This window comes from Heterodontus francisci, chromosome 17, assembly GCF_036365525.1.
Source record: "Heterodontus francisci isolate sHetFra1 chromosome 17, sHetFra1.hap1, whole genome shotgun sequence".
Lineage (NCBI taxonomy): Eukaryota > Metazoa > Chordata > Chondrichthyes > Heterodontiformes > Heterodontidae > Heterodontus > Heterodontus francisci.
Window position 1 is genome coordinate 42,971,858 of NC_090387.1, and position 21,938 is coordinate 42,993,795.

At 42.1% G+C, this 21,938-nt stretch overlaps 1 protein-coding gene across 15 annotated transcripts in view; it reads right to left on the reverse strand.

Annotated features, from left to right (window-relative positions):
• The window catches only part of znf536 (zinc finger protein 536), a 599,157-nt gene that overhangs the window by 170,182 nt on the left and 407,037 nt on the right, over positions 1–21,938 (reverse strand). For all 15 annotated transcript variants that reach the window (XR_010976700.1, XM_068049340.1, XM_068049335.1 and 12 more), the window contains one exon: positions 3,534–3,686. Coding sequence is in view for 14 of the 15 variants with exons in the window: in XM_068049340.1 (XP_067905441.1) it covers positions 3,534–3,686 (153 nt within the window). In the remaining variant the exon portion in view is untranslated. The remainder of the gene's footprint in view (positions 1–3,533; positions 3,687–21,938) is intronic.

Here is a 21,938-nt window from a genome sequence, read left to right on the forward strand (position 1 = left end):
TTCTTCTAGATGGTAGAGGTCAAGTATTTAACTACAAGAGGACCCAGAGTCACACCAGGTAGTGCATTAACTCACTGATCCATCTGAGGAGTGCAACGAAAAAAAGTGAAGGTTAAGTATTCTTATTTGAATGGATAACATCTGCTTTGGTTCAGATTACTTTAAAAAGGCTTTTGCAAAATCTCACACATTGAGCTGGATTTTACAGACCCCCCGATGTCGGGGGTTGTGGCGGGGGGGTGCAGAAAATGCCTCTGGCAGAGGCCCACCATGGGCTTCGACGCTGGGAAGGCCTGGCTCGATATTGGCGGCGGTGGTGACACCTCGTGGCGGTCCCCCGCCACTCGGCAACAGGAGCATAATTTACATGTTTTAAAAAATGCAAATAAATGAATTAATCACTTACCCACTCCCACCGTCCATCCTGCTCCGATATTGGTGCTGGTGACCGGCACACCCGCGCCTTCGAATCTCCATCCGGTTGGAAGGGAGGAGCAGGTAAATATTTCAGTGAGGGGGCGGGGGAAGTAGGGTCAAACCGATGTGGTTGGTGTAGGAGATAGTGAGAAGGGTGAAGCTAAAATTTTATTAACGTTGTGGGGGTGAAGGGCAGGTACACAAGGTAAATATTTTGTTAGGGGGAGAGGGCAAGCAGTGAATTATATGGTTATTGTGGGGGTGGGAGATGGGCTAGAAACATTTATTTAATTTTTTAAAATCCATTTTAAATGACTACCTCTATAAATATTTAAACTAAATGGAAGACCTCAAAGCCCTTTAAAAATGGTGTTGGCTCCTGCGCAGTGGCACCTGACGCCATTGATGGGGACGGACCGCCCGCTCCCTTCACATCTTCGCGGGTGGGGGAGGGGTGCAGTCCACCCCAGCAATTTAAATGAGCCGCTGGCTCCGTGACGTGCAGTCCACACGGGTGGACCGCCATTTTTGATATCGGGGGCGAGCTTATAAAATCCAGCCTGTTGCATTTTCTTCCTTCCATGGCATTTTATTCTTTGGTGTTAATGAATTGGCCTAATTGGTCTTAGGAAGGCCCTGAGGCCTATTTTTCTGTTGCTGGATAAGCTTTTCTGCAGTTTGGCAGGTGCTCGTAAATCCTCAGCTTGTCCACAGTAAAACTCTCCCAACACCTCCACCTCTTTCCCTCTCCATCAGCCTGCCCTTCCTCTTTCCTGCTTGACTCTCATGCTGCCACCAAGACTCCTTTCCAACTGCAAGTAAACTGACACTTACAGAACTGTAGTGCAGCTTTACCAGTGAAGAGCAGAGAGGAGGCATGGAAGCAATATGGAAATGTGAATGACAAGCCCGAAAAATGATAGACAAACCAGGGCTAGCAAATAGAGGCAGCAAGGCTGGCCTGACAGTGGAGAAGTGCAGAGAGGCAGGAGATGAGCAGGGAAGAGAATGGGTTGGTCCAGGTGGAAATGAGAATAGGCAGGCCTTAGCCCAATGGTGGAGAGTGTGGAGGGGCTGCACCCACTACGAGGCCTGGAAGTGGGGGCAGGAGTCCAGGGAAGACAATAATCCAAAATGAAAAACATGTAGCTGAAGTATAAAAATTTGAGGGTTTATAATTTCTATATGTAAATTGTAGGAACACAGGGGAAAGTGATGAGCAGATTGAGGAAGCTTATAATTAGAGGTCATCCAAAACTCTGCTGCCCATGTCTTAACTCGCACCCTCCCATTCCCCTATCACCCCTGTGCTCACTGACCTACACTGGCTCCTGGTCAAGCAATGTCTCATCCTTGTTTTCAAATCCTTCCATGGCCTTGCCCCTCCCTATCTCTGTAATCTCCTCTAGTCCCACAACCCTCTAATTCTGGCCTCTTGTGCATCCCTGATTTTAACCGCTCCACCATTGGTGGCTGCACCTTCAGTTGCCTATGCCCCAAGCTTTGGAATATCCTCCCTACACCTCTCCACATCACTTTCCTCTTTAAAATACTGCTTAAAACTTACCTCTTTGACCAAGCTTTTGGTCATCTGACCTAATATCTGCTTTTGTGGCTTGATGTCATATTTTGTTTTATAATGCTCCTGTAAAGCGCCTTGGGATGTTTTATTACATTAAAGGTGCTATATAAATATAAGTTGTTACTGTAAATTATTGTTAAATATATGATAGATTATATAGAAGTCTTGTTTCTTTACAGAACAAATTTATGTCTGACACAACTTGTATATGGAAAGTAGAAGAATGTTCTTTGGCAACAAGTGTCACAGCTAACTTAGATGACCAGGTTCACAGACTGAAATGTTGGCCGGAATTTTACGCCCTCCCCCCAAAGAGCGGGAAGGTGGCAGTGGCGGGGGCATAAAATGGAATGGGAGGCTGAGGGGGCCCTTACCAACCCGCTCCTGCTGCCGCCATCACTTTATGCAGGGTGGCAGTGGTGCAAAACGGCCTGCCCACCCCAGGGCAATCAAGGCCCTTAAGTGGCCACCACGGGATTTTACCCTTGGCAAGCAGGTGGCCCAGACCCAAGAAAAGCTGCCTGACAAAAGCAGATGGCTCTCTGACAGCCTGGGGGTGGGGGGCCCTCATGATCGGGCACCCTGTGCCCAACGGAGGGCCGCGCCCGCTGTCCCAACCACCCCCAACACACAACACGCCCCCTGTCCCGCCAGTTGACCACACTTGCCTCGCCGGGGCCTGACCAATCACCCCCGGCGAGGCAACAAGAACTTGCCTTGGTTCTGGGGCTCCCCGATGTCTTCTTCTTGAAGCTGGGCTGCAGTCCCAGCAGTCACCACCATTCCCGGTGGCACTGCTGGGGCTAAGAGCTGCTGGCCCGCTGATTGGCCAGCTGCTCCACTAAGCGGGACTTCCTGCCTCAAGCAGGTGGAAGTCCCGCCTCAGAACAATTAATAGCCGGGCGGAAGTGGGCTCGCCACTAGCTTTCCAGTCGGTGGATGGCTCCCATCCGCCGAGCGAAAAATCCAACCTGTTAACTCTATTTCTGTCTCCACAGATGCTGCCAAACCTGCTGAGTATGTCCAGCACTTTCTGCTTTCATTTGATGACCATGTGTTCCATTTGCCTAATTTATGTCGATATAGACACAAAATAATTGCATTTGTTACATATTCACTGCAAAATATACTGGAATTTAATCTCTGATGGATTGCTAGGACTCCATACTGCTCCAGATATCATATATATTGAATTTTTGTCCCCATAACCCAAAGCTGTATAATGCCATTAGCTGGACTGTCACGGTTAAGAATTGGCAAACCTAATGTTAGTGGCCAACCTCATGTGGAACAGTGAACTGGCCTCACAAGTGTAACATGATAATCTTTTACTGACACTAACTTGACGATGTGGTTGTTAACAATGATGATCTATATGTTAGATGTGGGGGATACAATGGGTACCTGGTAAACATTTAAATGCAGACCACATCAATATCCATCATAGTCAATGTTTATATCGGTACAAGAAACAAACATCATATATGTCAATTAGGAGTTATCTATATGGGGAATATCAAAAATGCACACGCACCTGTATGTATTCGAAGGTGGACTTTCAGATGATGGGATGTTCTGAATGATTTCCCACAGCAAGGGCAATCCCTCGTGGCCGATCCAGGGACTCGATCTCTCAGTAAAGAAGGCTGTTGAATTCCTGCAGGCCTTCCCACTTCCTCTCCTACATCTACAATGCATACAAATTATCACCATCATTACAACAGACGTTAGAGGTTTCTCCACTGATTTTGCTAACGCAACATAAAGTCAGTCTTGTCAATAGTGCATCTTTCTGTTTCACATTGGAAGCTGACAGAATGCTGACAACTCACATGTTTGCTTAGTTTTTCACCAAATTCTTTAGTTTCTCCTATCATCATCTTTTAGCAGCAGATGGCATATTTCATTTAAATGAATAACAGAAAAAATGAAACAGCTGCATCAGCAGCATGCCTGATTCAGTGTATTATTAAGGCTTTATACAGAACTGCACTGGGAAGCTGTGCAGGATACTGCTTTAGGCAAAAGCTGGAAGTAAAACAACAGTTGCTAAATGATCATCAATTTGGAAGCAATATTAAATAGTCTCCCTTCACACAAATATTTTTCGGTTTTCATGTGTTGTGCCTACTTAAATTTTTAATGTTTGGGTTGTGTGTTTTAGCTTCCATTTGATCCTCCCAAACCAAAAACAAACACTGTTCAAATGTAGTAGAAGCTGCCCAATGCCTACATTTTGAGTCATTGCAAACACTTAAAAATGATCTGATATGGAAGTGATATCACAGAGAAAATTATCCACAATAGGGAGGTGCAATAAAGTGATTCAGAATCATGGGAACTCTCCAAAGAAGCCAAGGGAAAAAAACATAAGTAAAGCTTATTCAGACCACCAAAGTTTGCTGCTCCAGTACTATTACTTAACTTATCCAGCTACACTTTGAATGAGCTAATGACTTTGACTCATACTTTACATGGAAGATCATTCTAAATGAATTAATTGAATTAAGAATTTTTTGTTCTCATGTTTTAATTTCCCATTCATTCATTTCCAGTTACAGTGCAACTAGCCTGACTTACCTTGAAGTAATATTCCAGGTTCATCTTAGCTAGACTTGTTAATTTATATACTTCTTGTGATTTAAGTTTAGGATATTCTAATGAGCCATTCTTACCGGGTTCTTGGTAAACAGACTTCATGTCCCCTACAATTTAGAAGTTGCAGCTTCTCAGATTCTGCCCCTGCAGAGATCTTGTACCTTTAGAACTTACAACAACCCCAGATTGCTGGTGCCTCCTCATTACTGCTTCATTTGATGTTGTTTTGAAAGGTAAAAGTATCAACACACCATCAACAAGGTCATATCAGGCTCCGAATTGAGCTACTAGTTTTTTTTCCAATGATAAAAACAATTACGAGACAACACAAATCTTACACAATTGCTGCACTAAACTGCCATACTTTTTGAAGCTCTAGTCTTCCCCTCAGGTGACTTTTTGCCTCCAGTCCAAGCTTTCAGTACAGTTCTTAAGAGCTCTCAGTCTCTTGCCGCTTTTCTGTATGGGTCAGGCTTTTCTCTTCAGTTCTCCTGCCAGGGCTTTAAATGTCCTATTTTGCTTTGAGTTGCCTGAAGTTCACAGTGAATTCAATATGACCATAAAATGTTGATCTTACTCTGTCACGATTGCTTGACTGTCACTTTGACAATCTTAGTTCCAAATTGAATGATGCACAGAACAGCACTGTTCACAGCACTGGACTGAGGTCTTAATGGTTCAATTAGTCCATCCAATTAGCCTGAATGCCATGAAGAAACAATACCTTTTGATAACCAGATGAATAGATTCCAGTCACTCATCGTAAAGGTCAATCTGCCATAACTTCTAATTTATACAGAAAGTATTATGTAATATATACATATATTGGTACTACTACTTCTATATGATCCCTTTCTATGCTTCTCTGCATTAATTTTGTTTCTTCAATGTTGTACCCATGTTGATCTTTTTACCAATATGTGATCTTTACATTTATTTGTATTAAATTTCATTTATTTGTCCAACCAACTGGATAATAATATTCCTCCTGTGTATTACCAGAAACATCCTGTCTTTATTACCACTTGCAAAGTTAACAGTGAGAGAATACACAATAAACGGGAGGATAATGAGAGGGGTAGAAGAAGTGAGAGACTTTGGAGTGTATGTCGCAGGTCCCTGAAGGTGGCAGGACAGGTAGATAGAGTGGTGAAGAAGGCATATGGAATACTTTCCTTTATTGGCTGAGGTATACAATACAAAAGCAGGGATGTAATGTTGGAACTGTATAAAATGCTGGTTAGGCCACAGCTAGAGTATTGTGTACAATTTTGGTCACCACATTACAGGAAGGACATAATTGCTCTGGAGACAGTACAGAGGAGATTTACAAGAATGTTGCCAGGGCTTGAAAGTTGCAGCTTAGAGGAAAGATTAGATTGGCTAGGGTTGTTTTCCTTAGAACAGAGGAGGCTGAGGGGTGACTTAATTGAGGTGTACAAAATTATGAGGGGCCTAAATAGAATAGACAGGAAGGACCCGTTTCCCCTAACAGAGAGATTAATTACCAGGGGGCACAGATTTAAGTTGATTTGTAGAAGGATTAGAGGGGACATGAGGAAAAATTTGTTCACCCAGAGGGTAGTGGGTGTCTGGAATTCACTGCCAGGAATGGTGGTGGAGGCAGAAACCCTCAATTCTTTTGGAAGGTACCTGGACCTGCACCTGAAGTGCTGTAACCTGCAAGGCTATGGAAAAGGTGATGGTAGGTGGGATTAGTTTGGGCGGCTAGTTTTTCCAACCGGCACGGACACAACGGGCTGAATGGCCTCCTTCTATGCCGTAATTTTTCTATGGTCCTATGTGGAAACAGCAACGGTTCAAACACCGACCCCTGCAGGACTCATATCTCCCACAATCTTATATTACACCTCTCATGAGTACTATTTCTTTCCTACTTTTTATCCAATTTCTTAACCAGTCCATTCTACCCTGGATTACCAATGGTTTTTACTTAATTGGAAGTCCATATCTGGGGCCCCTTATCAAAGCCTTTCTGAAAGTCCTAATAAGATATATTATAGGGAGTTCTACAACATGCCTAATTTGTAGCTTCCTTAAAGAAGTTGGGGAGTTTAATCAAACAAGATTTTCTAAATCCATGCTTGCTGTTTCTTATTAACCCATCTAGATACTCCTCCAATCTACTCCTTAGATTGGTGTCCATTATTTTTTTTCAGCTCGAGCTATTATACTAGTAATCCTATAGTTCTCTGGATCAATTTGTCCTTTTTCACATCAATGCTGCATTTGTTTGCTTCCAATCCTGCAGACCCTCACCAATACTTAAAGAATCCTTTATGACTGTAGCCAGTGATTTACAAACCTCCAGTGAAAGGCAAGGACCTTGGAAACATTTGAAATGAACCATTACACACAAGGCTATCATTACAGTATAGGACCACAGAAAACAGGAGTAGGGCAGTCAGCCCCTCAAGCCTGTTCTGCCATTCTATTAGATCAGGGCTGATCTGTACTTGAACTTCATTTACCAGTCTTTATTCTACATCAATTGATTCCCTTACCCAACGAAAGAGATTTACACTATCCTTTGTGTCAAAGCACAATCAGTGATTTAAGTACCACTGTAGACATTCTGATTTCCATTCAGCTACCCCAGTGCACATGTTATGTTATATGAGTAGAACTTACTTGAGGTTCCCAGGATAAAATCTAGTTTATTGATAATTATAGAGCATTACCTATTCTATAATTGCTCCTAGAGAAAAGGGCAAAAATTGATTCAGACTGTCCCCTTAGAAATGACAATCACACAAAATTTCCCTAATTTACATGTCTTGGCTTTGGGAGAACTGGGTTTGATTCTGAATTCATCTGTTTATTGTGGCATAATTATTCATCCCACTCATTAACAATTAGCATTTTGTCAGTAACCCCATTCTGAAAATTGCACTGTTTTTGAGTTTTTATAACAATGGACTTTTTGTACAAGTCTGTATCTTTTAATAATTTATTCAGTGATTATTCTAAAAATGCTTCAATTTGATTAGTTTAAAACTTTTGTACATTAAAAGATCTGTAAAATCACTATAGGACAATGTAGCAACCATTTCTCAAAGACAGTTAAGCATCTCTGTCCAGAACTTCAAAAGTAAGAAGCAGGAGTATTGACTAAAGCAGCAGAGGGAGCTGTTCTGAAGCCAGGAATAGGCAGCAGCAGCATAATCCCCTTTCACCTTTGCTTATCAATAGCCAACCATCAGGCCGATTTGGGCACACGTCAATGAAGCAGCCCTTTTCAAACATGCTCTCTGTTAGAAGCATCCTTTACCTGCGTTGTGACAATTCAATATGTTCCAACAATTGTACAACTGCATTCGATTCTCTTTAAATAGCAGAGGTATGGAGCACCCTTTTAATGGGAAAGAGAAATGACTATGCCGAAAAATCCCTGTGGGGAAACAAAGAAGATTTGGAGAAAAGCAGAACAAAACCTGTGAAATTATTTTGCTAGCTTTAAGAAAGTGTTCTTAAAAGACAATCACAAGTGGCCTCGGTCATAGAATGAAGGGCTCAGGTTTCTATCTGAGTTTCTCCAGATAGTCAGTCTTAGTCAGAGCTCAGTGAAGAAATTAGGAGAAGTGAGAGACTCCCTCCAAAGGCGACATGGTGTGAGGTAAGGTTTTCACAACAGAGAAGGAATTGAACAGAGATAAAGTGTTCCCTCTAGAACAGTTCAATGAAGCGGAAGTGCTCCCTATAGTGAAGGATTTAAGGAGGTAAAATGCTCACTCTAGAGACAGTATTGAGTAGAGCTGAGGCACTGCTCATAGAGAAGTAAAGTGCCCCTTCTGGACAAGTAGTTGAGTGGAGATAAAAGGTTTCCTCTAGAGAAGAATAGAAAGTTGACTTGTGTTGCTCATGTGAATCTTGTGGTAGCCATTAACAAAGCAATATTGTGGCCTGCCCATTTGGGTATAGGTGGCTGCAAGTTTCAGGGAACATTGGAAGAATAACACAGAAAATAATTAACAGAAGGACTCTACAGTTCATAGCTTCCAGTACACAATGCAACCTCTAAAATAACGCACTGTGCAGTAATACTAATACTCACAGTATTGATTATACTTGGTAAATTGATTATACTTGAATTCTGAATTGTGTATTAATTGCACTACATAAAGCCATCTTTGGAAAAACACAAGTTCTGCATGTCTATTTTACAGTTATTTAACTGCTGGATCTGAAAACACTGCTGGTATTTAAAGTAAAGGTGTAAAGGGGAATGGAGTCCCACATGTTTTCCTAGCAACGGAACATAAGAAATAAGACCTGGAGTTGGCCATTTGACTCTTTGAGCCTGCTCCGCCATTCAGTAAGATCATAGCTGATCTTCCACCTCAACTCCACTTTCTCACACTTTCCCCATATCCCTTAATTCCCTTAGTATCCAAAAATCTATCCATCTCTGACTTAAATATACTGAACGACTGAACATCCACAGTCCTCTGTGGTAGAAAATTTCAAAGATTCACAACCCTTTTAAGTAGAGAATTTATCCTCATCTTGGTCTTAGCCAACTCCTTATTCTGTGATGGTGATCCCTAGTTCTAGACTCCCCAGCCAGGAGAAATATTCTCCCAGCATCTGCCCTATCAAGCTCCTTAAGCATTTTATATGTTTCAATGATATCACCTCTCATTTTTCTAAACTGTAGGGAATATAGGCCTACTCTACTCAAACTCATCTCATAGGAAAATCCACTTATCCCAGGTCTAGTGAACATTCATTGCACCTCCTCTTAGGTAAGGAGACCAAAACTGTACACAGTACTCCAGGTGTGGTCTCACCAAGGCCATATATAATTGTACTTTCTTATGCTTATACTCCAATCCCTTTGTAATAAAGGCTAATGCACCATTTGCCTTCCTAATTGCTTGCTTTACCTGCATGTTAACCTTTAGTGATTCGTGTACAAGGCCACCCAGGTCCCTCTGAATACCAACATTTTCCAGTCTTACACCTTTTCAAAAATATCTGCTTTTCTATTTTTCCTACCAGAGTGGATAATGTCACACATCTCCACATTATATTCCATCTGCTATGTTCTATGCCCACTCACTTAACCTGTCTAAATCCCTTTTCAGCCTTTGTGTTCTCCTTATAGCTTACTTTCCCATCTAACTCTACATCATCAGCAAACTTGGACACATTACACTTGGTCCCTTCATCAAAGCCATTAATATTGATTCTAAATAGCTGAGGCCCCAGAACTGATCCTTGCATACCTGACTAGTTATAGCCTGCCAACCCGAAAATGTCTTGTTTATTCCTTTTTTCTGTTCTTTAATCAATCCTCAATCTATGCTAACAAGTTGCTCTCAATTCCATTAGCCCTAATTTTGTGTAATAGCCTCTTGTGTGGCATCTTATTGAATGCTTTTTGATAATCTAAAAACAGTACTTCCACTGATTCTCTCTTATCTACCCTGCAAGTTACATCCTGACAAAACTAACAGATCTGTCAAACACAATTTCTCTTTCATGTTTCATGATGAGCATTTGAAACGTCATAGCATACAAGGCTACGGGCTAAGTGCTGGAAAATGAGATTAGAATAGTTAGGTGCTTGATGGCCAGCACAGACACGATGGGCCGAAGGGCCTGTTTCTGTGCTGTATAACTCTATGACTATGACTTTATGACTGTGCCCAAACATATTATGATTTTTTAAGTGCTCTGATACCACATCCTTAATAATAGATTCTAGCATTTTGCCTACTACTGATGTCAGGCCAACTGGCCTATAGTTCCTTGTTTTCTCTCTCCCTCCTTTCTTGAATAGCAGGGTTATATTTGCTGCCTTTGAATTCATGAGCATCATTCCAGAATCTAGGGAATTCTGGAAAATTAAAACCAATGCATCCACTATCTCTGTAGCCACCTCTTTTAAAACCTTAGGATTGAGGCCATCAGGTCCAGGGGATTTGTCAACTATTACTCTCACTATTTTTTCCAATGCTATTTCTCTATTAATATATATTTTTTTAAGTTCCTCCTTCTCACATGACACATGGTTCCCCACTATTTCCATTTTTGTTTGTGTATCTTTTACCGTGAAGACAGATACAAAGCATTCGCGTAATGCCTCTGACATTGTCCTATTCCGCATTATAATTTCTCCTGCCTCTTTCTCAAAGGTGCCCACCTTTACTTTCACTAATCTCGACCTTTTCACATACCTATAGAAGCTTTTGCAAACAGTTTTCATGTACCTCATATTCTCTTTTCGCTTTCTTTATCATCCTTTGGTGAATTCTAAAATCCTCCCAATCCTCAGGCTTACTACTCTTTTGGTAATATTGTAAGTTGCTTCCTTTAATCTAATACTATGTCTAACTTCTCTTATTAGCCACAGTTGGACCACTTTTCCTGTGGTAAACAGTGAAAGGGGAAATAAGTAACATAGAAAGAACAGCAGTCAGTAATAGGAAAGGGACAGAAATATCACTCGAGGAAGATGTCATATAGCTCATCACCCACCATTGATTGACTGAATGTTTATGTTTTATTTTCCACTTTTAGGACTGCTTTACACGTGTCAAATATACCACAATAAGGTGGCATCAATACTTAGCAGTAATAGACTATTACTAACAGGACACAGGAAGAAGATAAATCAAAATAATCTGCATGTTTCACTCCGTTTACCTCATGCCATTAGTAGCTATGCATTGCTTAATTCCTCCTCTCTCGCATATTGAGAAAACATGAACATGATTCCATTTTTGCAGAATATGATGGCCCAGATTTTTCTAAAAGTTTGAGTCAAAACAATGACGCAAGTATGTCATACTGCTGATTTTTAGCGTAAAACATTAAACAAATTTGCTTACAGTATTTTTCACTACGCTCAAATTTCCTTGATCTTTTACGCCAATACTGTAAAACCTCCACTGCAGCTCTTTGATGCTCATTAACATAGCTCGACCCCCATGCAAAGGCACAGCTCATGCAAATTTCCTGCATTTATTCCAGTTCTGAGCAGGCTGTAAAATTTACAGCTAAAATTTTTAGGAGCTAAGAACCCAAAGCCATATTTCCAGTGTTTTATGTTGATTTTCTTCTGTTTTTTTAAAAATTTCTCCTCAATGCGACCTCTATCTTTGAATGCATCTTTAAAAAAGCTTCCATAATTGCATTTTCTTAAACCTAATTTGTCTAATGTGCACAAATAATACTTTCATTTCTTCAAACTTTAATTTTTGTTTTAAAAAGGGACTTTAGAATAAGGAGTAAATTTTACACTTTCCTGGAGCCCCAATTGTTTACGTTGATTCCCACTTGTTTTACATCAGTTTTTACCTTCTGTCAGACGCAAATGAAATTCTGAGGACATGTTGGTGTAATGAGATCGGCGCACATCTCAAAGTTACTTGTCGTTTCAGAAAATTGCAGGCTGAAATTTCCAGTTTAAATACCACTCTCATTTTGAGTGTTTATACTTAAAACATTCGTTCAAGAGCAATTGCAAAACATGATGCAGTGAGACAGGAGGTTTAAAATCCCAACAACGAATAGACGAAACATATTAGCTTGCTTAACCCTGTCTTCCTACCCCTCCTGCCCATGTCTAGTTACACTATAAGTGTATGAGGCATATACTACCAAGGGCCTGTGGGGCTACTGCCTCAGCTGAAGAATTACAAATTATGTTCCTCAGATGTTTGAAATGGTCCGAATGTTCAATGGTTAATATATCATAAACAATATATAAAACAAAGAAAAACAAATCTAAGAAAGACTAGTCTTTATGCAATCTTTTCTCACATTGCTATTTTTGAACATGACTTGAACCATTTTGGTGTCTTGTAATATTTTTCAGTGCACATTACACGTAATCAATCGACAGTCACAGCAATAACAGTACTCCTTTGTTTTATTTCTGGAAGAATAAAAGGTGCCATCTAAAACAGCCAGCAGTTTCTTCTCATCTATTAGCTGGCAAAAATAAATTTCCCTGATGAACAGTGAGATGGGTCACGTCTTTATCTCCTGCCAGCTGGCAGATCCAGGCTTTTAATATGGCTGTTCCAATTATTGTAAATGTCATTTTGTACCTTATAACTACAAATATTGACAGTTTATTGCACAATGCATGTTTGTCAGATGAAGGTCACATCATACACAATGCACTATCTTTTCTTAAAGTACATCTGACTGAAAGCAAAAAGACACAATGTTTAAATGCATTGTGTGGCATTTTATCGTCAATTTTAATCCTTTTTTTAAAAAAACAGAATGCATCTTTTCACATTTAAGCTACTGGATGGATCAATTTTTAACTCGTGATCCTTGCTTTCACAATCACGCTATTATTGTCAGCAGAATATGTAACACAGAGCAGAAGAAAATTAAAATGCACCCAGGTGGTAGTCACAATTGATACTTTTTATGTAAAGGCTGAAATGGATAATATCAAGAGAAATTATATGATGAAAAAGAATTCACCAAATATCACCTGTTATTTTAAATGTATTCTGAGTTTTTTTTTCTGTCACAACAGTAAATTCACTGGAGTGATAGGAAAAGAAAAAGAAAACGCAGTGTCACAGAATTCTTTCCAAACAAGTACGCTGCTTAAAAGAATCATCTTCTTAATCAAAGCTGATCTTATGAAAGCTTCACCTTTCTGCAGTATAAATTGGTACGTAAGGTAAATTGATCTTAAGTAGCACTTTTGTTCAGTCTCACAACCTATAAAGACGTGTGGTAAATTTTCAAAAGCCATGTTGCTTTATTTGATTGATAATGGTCAGTTAGCAGTCTGGGTACTCCTTGATTTAATAATATTCCAGTTACTGTAAATTTTGTGCACATTGCTGCAGTCTCCTCCCTCAATTGTGTCTTCATTTATTCAGCTCTGGAATTGAATCATTGTGATTTTTACATTTTTGCCAATTATCAAAAGATTAACATGGAAAGGCAGATCATTTTCACTTTTTGTTATTTGTTCGGGGGATGTGGGCATCGCTGGCTAGGCCAGCATTTATTGCCCAACCATAACTGCCTTTGAGAAGGTGGTGGTGAGCTGCCTCCTTGAACCACTGCAGTCCTTGGGGTGTAGGTATACGCACAGGGCTGTTAGGAAGAGAGTTCCAGGATTTTGACCCAGCAACAGAGAAATAACGGCAATATAGTTCCAAGTCAGGATTGTGTGTGGCTTGGAGGGGAACTTGCAGGTGGTGCTGTTCCCATGCAACTGCTGCTTTTGTCCTTCTAGGTGGTAGAGGATGCGGGTTTGGGAGTTGCTGTCGAAGGAGCCATGATGAGTTGCTGCAGTGCATCTTGTAGATGGTACGCACAGCTGCCTCTGTGCAACAGTGATGCAGGGAGTGAATGTTTAAGGTTGTGGATGGGGTGCCAATCAAGTGGGTTGCTTTAGTCTGGATGGTGTCGAGCTTCTTGAGTATTTTTGGAGCTGTATCCATCCAGCAAGTGGGCATCACACACCTTGTGCCTTGTAGATGGTGGATAGGATTTGGGGAGTCAGGAGGTGAGTTACTCGCTGCAGAATTCCCAGTCTCTGGCCTGCTCTTATAGCCACAGCATTTGTGTGACTGGTCCAGTTCAGTTTATGATCAATGGCGACCCCGAGGTGGGGGATTCAGTGATGGTAATGCCATTGAACAGCAAGGGGAGATGGTTAGATTCTCTCTTGTTTGAGATTGTCATTGCCTGGCACTTGTGTGGTGCAAATGTCACTTGCCACTTATCAGCCCAAGCCTAGATGTTGTCCAGGTCTTGCTGCATCTGGACACGAGCTGCTTCAGTATCTGAGCAGTCACGAATAGTGCTGAACATTGTGCAGTCATCAGCGAACATCCCCACTTCTGCCCTTATGATGGAGGGAAGGTCATTGATGAAACAGCTGAAGATGGGTAGGTCTAGGACATTACCCTGAGGAACTCCTGCAGTGATGTCCTGGAGCTGAGATGATTGACCTCAACAACTACAACCATCTTCCTTTGTGCTAGGTATCACTCCAACCAACGGAGAGTTTTCCTCTGATTCCCATTGACTCCAGTTTTGCTGAGGCTCCTTGATGCCATACTCGGTCAAATGCTGCCTTGATGTCTCGGGCAATCACTCTCACCTCACCTCTGGATTTCAGCTCTTTTGTCCATGTTTGGACAAATGAGGTCAGGAGCTGAGTGGCCCTGGCAGAACCCAAACTGAGCATCAGTGAGCAGGGTATTGCTCAACAAGTGCTGCTTGATAACATTATCACTGATTCCTTCCATCACTTTGCTGATGATCAAGAGTAGACTGATAGGACGGTAATTGGCCGGGTTGGATTTGTCCTGCTTTTTGTGTACAGGACACACCTGGGCAATTTTCCACATTGCCGGTTAGATGCCAGATGACTGGCCTTTTCACAGTAAGCCCTTTCTTCCATGTTGATATAAATTCAATATCTTTTCTACAACGAGAAAAAAGTTTCAGACATGCAACATTTGGCTTAGCTATACTCTCCACATCCTACACCACAATCCATTGTGTAACAGCGCAATACTCTCCTCATCCTACACAATCTATACTGTAACAAAGCTATTCTCTGCCCTCCAATTTCCGACCCTAACCCTTCAGTACTCCTTGAGCTTCCTGCTCTCTTGCTGCCCGAGTCCTTAAGCTCTTGAGTCCCTATTGGATAGGCTTACAGCTTCCTTTGCTTGGCATCCTCGAACAGGCTCATTGTGACACTCGGCACTGGCTCACTGTGAGCAGCAACCCCAATTGCCCCATCTCACTCTCGTCAACCTTCCCACCTAGTGCGCCTGGTGTTGTCCATCTGCTATTATTACTCCTTTCCTCAAAAAAAACCACCCATGACCCCAGTATCCTTGCAAACTACCATCCCATTTCCAACCTCCCTTTCCTCTCCAAAGTCCTTGAACCTGTTGTCGCCTCCCAAATCCGTTCCCATCTTTCCCGGAACTCCATGTTTGAACCCCTCCAATCAGGTTTCCACCAGTGCCACAGTACCAAAGCAGCTCCTATCATAGTCACAAATAACATCCTACGTGACTGTGACAAAAGGTAAGCTTTCCATCCTTGTTCTTCTTGACCTGTCTTCAGCCGTTGACAAGGTTGACCACACCATTCTCTTTCAATGGCTCTCCAATGTCATCCAGCTGGATGGGACTGCTCTCACCTAGTTCCATTCTGATCCATGCAATCATAACCAGAGAATCACTTGCAATGGCTTCTCTTCCTGCTCCTGCATTGTTACCTCTGGTGTCCTCCAAGGATCTATCTTTGGTCCCCTCCTATTTCTTCCCTATGTGCTACCCCTTGGCTACATTATCTGAAAGCACAGCATTAGTTTTCACATGTACTCTGAAGACACCCAGCTCTACCTCACCACCACCTCTCTCTCGACTGCTCCACTGTTGCTAAATTATCAGACTGCTTATCCGACATCAAGTGCTAGATGAGCAGACATTTCCTCCAATTAAATATTGGGAAGACCACATTCTGCACAATCCATACTGTAACAATGCCATACTCTCCTCATTCTGTCCCACAATCCATAGGGTAAAAATGCTATACCCTCCTGAACCTACACAATTCATAGTGTAACAATGCTATACTCTCCTAACCCTATACCACAATCCATAGTATAACGTTTCTATATTCTCCGCATTTACATTACAATCCATAGTGTAACAATGCTATACTCTCCTTATCCTGCACCACAATTCACAGTATAACATTTCTCTACTCTCTGCACTTACATTACAATCCGTAGTGTAACAATGCTATACTCTCCTTATCCTGCACCACAATTCACAGTATAACATTTCTCTACTCTCTGCACTTACATTACAATCCATAGTGTAACAATGCTATACTCTCCTTATTTACACTGCAATCAACAGTGTAACAATTTCTCTTCTCTCTTACTGCACCACAGTTGAAGGCATCACAGTGCTGCAATCACAGTGCTGCATCCTCATGGCCCCTGATGCAGAATTTCCTGACTTTTTTTTCCAGCTAAAAGGGAATCCTTTGTAGAATTAAAAATAAAACAGAGGGGAACAGATCATCATGCTGTTGTAAGAATCGTTAATATTGGGCTGGATTTTAAGGAGCCCTCAATATCAGGATCTGTGGCAGGGTGCGGGGAGGAGGCCTGAAGGTGGCCCTGGATGAGGCACGGCCTGATCTTCCTGGCGGCGGCGAGGCGGGGCCATAATTTGAATAGTTAAATATATTTACGCCTCCTCTTGATGGCCCACTGCAATCTTCAGCCCAGCAGCCGACACTGCCGCACCTTCGGATCCCCGTCCGGGGAAACAAAGCGCAACTGGTGGGGGGGTGGAGGAGGTAGGTTTATCAGTGCGGGGGTGGGGCGGGGGGAAATGGGATCAAAGTGACGTCATGGGTGTAGGGGATGGTGGGAAGGGTTGTAGTCTGAAGTTTGTGCAGTTTAGGGGAGGAAGGTCACATGGTAAAGGTAAGTGTTTTGGGGGACAGAATGGGCAAATAATTAATTTTATTGTTATTGGTGGGTGGAGAGGGGCAAAAGAAATGTCTTTATTTAATTTAATTCAATCTATCTTTAAATATTCAAATAAGTCGGTAGGGCTGACAGCCGTTGAAAAATGGTGTCAGCGCCTACGCACAGGCAGCTGACGCCATTGCCAGGGACGGACAGCCTGCCCCTTCCACGTGATCGGGGGGGGGTGGGGGTTGGTGGTGGGGGAGGTGGCATGCCCCGGCTATTTAAATGAGCTGCCGCGATCTCAAGAACGGTGGCTCTTCAGCCAGTGGCCCGCAGGGGCGAGCCACCATTTTTGAAGTTTGTCGCCGAGATTGGCAGCCAGCTTATAAAATCCAGCCCATTATCTTTAATCAAAATTTGTGATTGAGATATGCGAGACTATCCAAGCCAGGAGCATCGATAGTTTAAATGAAATACAGGAAGCTATGCTATATGCTGATGTACAGAAAACTCTCTGAACCTGATCAGCATGCATTGTGAAGGCTAAAAGGGTTTTTGAGCTGTTTTCATTAAAGATAAACACTTTTCTCCATTCCTGCAGTACTGGCAGTGACTACTGCTCCCAGTGGTGCTGCTGGTACTGCACAGCTGCCAGCCTTCCGATTGGCTGGGAACTCTTGGAGGCGGGAGCTCATACCTTTAGGGGCGATGTCTTTGCCTGCTCGCCATTAAATAGCACCAAGGGTCTGACGGAGGGCTGAGGTAGGGTCTCCCCCTACCTTCCGGCCTGCCGTCAGGACCTCCATGTTCAGAGCAAAATTCAGCCCATAGTGTCTGAAAACATGAACATAAGAGGCTGATCATGTTTTAAAAAGCTGATTTAGGTGGTGCACAGAGTGTTTTGAAAAGCTGTGAGAGAGTGATAAACTGATGCAGATGGATAACATCAGAGTTTGTCTTCTTTTGGAGTGCAGATAAACTCCACAAGAAGCTTGTTTTATTATATATGCTTTGTCAGAAATCAATAATTTAAGAGACTCTGATTGTTTAATTGTCCTGTGGTTTTAAAATGTAAGTGAGGCCAGGAAACCAAGTTGCTATTCTGTTTACTGATAAAGATCCTAAAGGTATCTGTAACATCCGTGAGAGATGAAGATCTTACTGAAGGAAATGTAACCATACGCTCATCGTCAAGGCAGTTTCTGATGTCATAGTTTGAACTAAGAATTAGATGCCTCATTGGACAATTGTAGCTTAAGGTGGATTTTGATAGGACAGTGTGAAGTTGTCAACAGATCATCCCACCCACCTTGGAAAGAAAGGTATAAAAATCATTGTAAATGATTACGTCGAGTAGCTTGGTCAGCTACTGAAGAGAACAATAGGCAAGGGGGTGACCGCTGACTGGGTGAGCATGTATGTATGCTTCCTTGTCTTCTATGTCTTAGGCAGTTCCTCAGGAATGAGGATGATCTTCTTCCACTGCAGGATTGTGGGTCCTTAGGTGACTGAATAGTCTAATTCTGAATCCGCACACTCTGCCACATGTGGGACAGGTGGTATTTGGTGAGGCGAGTGAATGGGATGATCGAATTTCCAAACGCACCTTCTGTTGTTTGCACTTGGTCGCTGCCTGGGCATGTTAATATTGTTTGAACTAGCTGGCACTTTCGCGGATGCTTCTTCTCCATTTTGGCTGGTCTCGGGCAAGAGGTTCCCACAGATCAGTGAAGATGTCACATTTTTTCAAGGAGGCTTTAAGGACATCCTTATGGACATCTTGTGTCAGGCATGCGGACGATCTGATCCTTGATGCGAGTGCCTTCAACCCACACTCCACAGCATGCTACCCGTCACGACCTCAGCGCAACCCCAGCCCGACATGAGATCGAAAAGGCCATCCGACAGCTAAAAAAAAATAAGGTCGCTGGTGTAGATGGAATTCCTGCCAAAATTCTAAAGAGAGGCACTCTTGACAAAAATACATGGTCTCATCTCCCTCATCTGGAAGGAGGAGAGCATGCCAGGGATCTCCAAGACGCCGTTATTGTGACCATCTTCAAAAAAGGTAACAAGACTGACTGCGGTAACTACAGAGGGGTATCCCTGCTGTCCACCATAGGGAAGGTCATCACAAGAGTCCTTCTCAACTGCCTCCTGCCCGTGGCTGAAGAGCTCCTACCAGAATCACAATGTGGATTCTGTCCATCAAGAGGCACAGTGGACATGATCTTCATAGCAAGACAACTCCAAGACAAATGTAGGGAGCAGCAGTAACCTTTATATATGGCCATCTTTGACTTCACAAAGGCCTTCGACTCTATCAACCGGGAGGGATTACGGAACATCCTCCTCAAATTTGGCTGCTTGGAGAAATTCATCACCATCCTCCGCCTGCTGCATGATGACATGCAAGCTGTAATCCTTGTAACGTATTTGTGACGAACAGGTGTGTTGTTAACGGGTGTATTGCTAACGGGTGTTTTATATTGTTAATTAGTATTCCTACCGAACCTGGTAGTCGTTAGTGTTCGTGTTCGAACCTTAGAGTAACCAATCATGGGTAAAAGATTATGTCTTACGACTTACACTGTCCTGCTCTCCCTTCCTCCAAGCAATATGCTTGTACCCCAGCTAAAAGTCCAGTGAATGTATCTGTACTTTTCAAAGTATGTCTTAAGATTTAACGACATAAGGATTCATCTCCAAAGGTCAGAATATTCTTCATTATTTGGACTTTAACAATGCTACATTAGCATTGTCCATCCATCATTCACAGCAAATGTTGGTTACATTTTACTATTGAAGAGAGGACTCAGTTTATTTGCCTTCTGAATTTCTAACCCACATCAGCAAATTACTCAATTACAAATTTTAATCAACTTAAGTTTCCTTTTACTGCTATAAAACACATAGAATCATAGAGTTACAACACAGAAGAAGGCCATTCACCCCGTTGTGTCCATGCCAACTCTCTGCAAGAGCAACTCAGTTAGTTCCATTCGCCAGCCTTTTCCCCATAGCCCTGCAAATTTTTCCTGTTCAGATAATTATCCAATTCTCTTTTGAAAATTATAATTGAATCTACCCCACCACACTCTCAGGCAGTGCATTCCAGATTCCACTTGCTGCATAAAGAAGCTTTTCCTCATGTCACTTTTAGTTCTTTTGCCAAACAGCTTAAATCGGTGTCCTCTGGGTCTCGGCCCTTCCGCCAATGATAAGCTTTTCCCTACCTACTCTGTCCAGACCCCTCATGATTTTGAACACTATTAAATCTCTGCTCAAATTTCTCTTCTCTAAGGAGAACAGCCCCAGCTTCTCCAATCTATCCACGTAACTGAAGTACCTCATCCCTGGAACCATTGTCGTAAATCTTTTCTGCACCCTTTCTAATGCCTTAACATCCTTCCTAAAGTATGGTGCCCAGATTTGGACACAATACTCCAAGTGAGGCCGAATCAGTGTTTTATAAAGGTTCACCAATACTTTCATGCTTTTGTACTCTATGCCTCTCTTTATAAAGCCCAGGATCCTCTATGCCTTAGTAACTACTTTTTCAACCTGCCTTGCCACAGTCAACAATTTGTGCACATATACCCCCAGGTCCCTGTGCTCCTGAACCCCCTTTAAAATTGTATCCTTTATTTTATATTGCTTCTCTCCATTCTTCCTACCAAAATGTGTCACTTCCCACTTCTCTACATTCAATTTCATCTGCATGACTCCGCCTATTCCACCAGCCTGTCTACATTCTCTTGAAGTCTATCACTATCTTCCTCACATTTACAATTCCCAAGTTTTGTTTCATCCACAAATTTTGAAATTGTATCCTGCACACACAAGTCAAGATCATTAATATAGATCAAGAAAAGCAGTGGTTCTAATTCTGATCCCTAGGGAACCCCACTATATAATCTTCCTCCTGTCCAAAAACAACCAATCACCACTAGTCTACGTTTCCTATCACTCAGTCAACTTCGTATTCATGCTGCCACTGTCCCTTTTATTCCATGGGCTTTGACTTTGCTGACAAGCCTGTTATGTGGCACTTTATCAAATGCCTTTTGGAAGTCCCTGTACACCATTAAGGGAGATGGTGGTATATTGGTAATGTCACTGAACTAGTAATCCAGAGGCCTAGACTACTTCCCTGGGGACACAGGTTCAAAGCCCACCATGGCAGCTGGTGGAATTTAAATTCAATTATTTAATAAAAATCTGGAATTGAAAGCTAGTCTCAGTAATGGCGCCATGAAACTATCATCAATTGTTGTAAAACCCCATCTAGTTTACTGATGTCCTTTTGGGAAGGAAATCTGCTGTCCTGGTCTGGCCTACCTGTGACTCCAGACCCTCAGCAATGTGGTTGACTCTTAACTGCCCTCTGAAATGGCTTAGCAAGCCATTTAGTTGTCAAGGGCAATTTGGGATGGGCAATAAATGCTGGCCTTGCATGCGATGCCCACATCTCATGAAAGAATAAAAAAGCACTGCATTCTCCTCATCAACCCTCTGTGTTAGCTCATCAATTAACTCAATCAAGTCAATTAAACATGATTTGACTTTAACAAATCTATGCTGGCTTTCCTTAATTAATCCATATTTGTACAAGTGACTGTTAATTTTGTCCCATATTAGCGCATCTGAAAGTTTGCCCAGCACTGAAGTTAAATTTACTAGTTGCTGGGCTTATCCTCACACCCATTTTTGAACAAGGATGTAACATAAGTAATTCTCTAGTCATCTGGCACGAAATCCTGTTTCTAAGGAGGTTTGGAAGATTATGACCAGTGCCTCCACAATTTCCGAACTTACTTCCCTGAGTATCCTCGGATGTATCTGATCTGGTCCTGGTGACTTATCAACTTT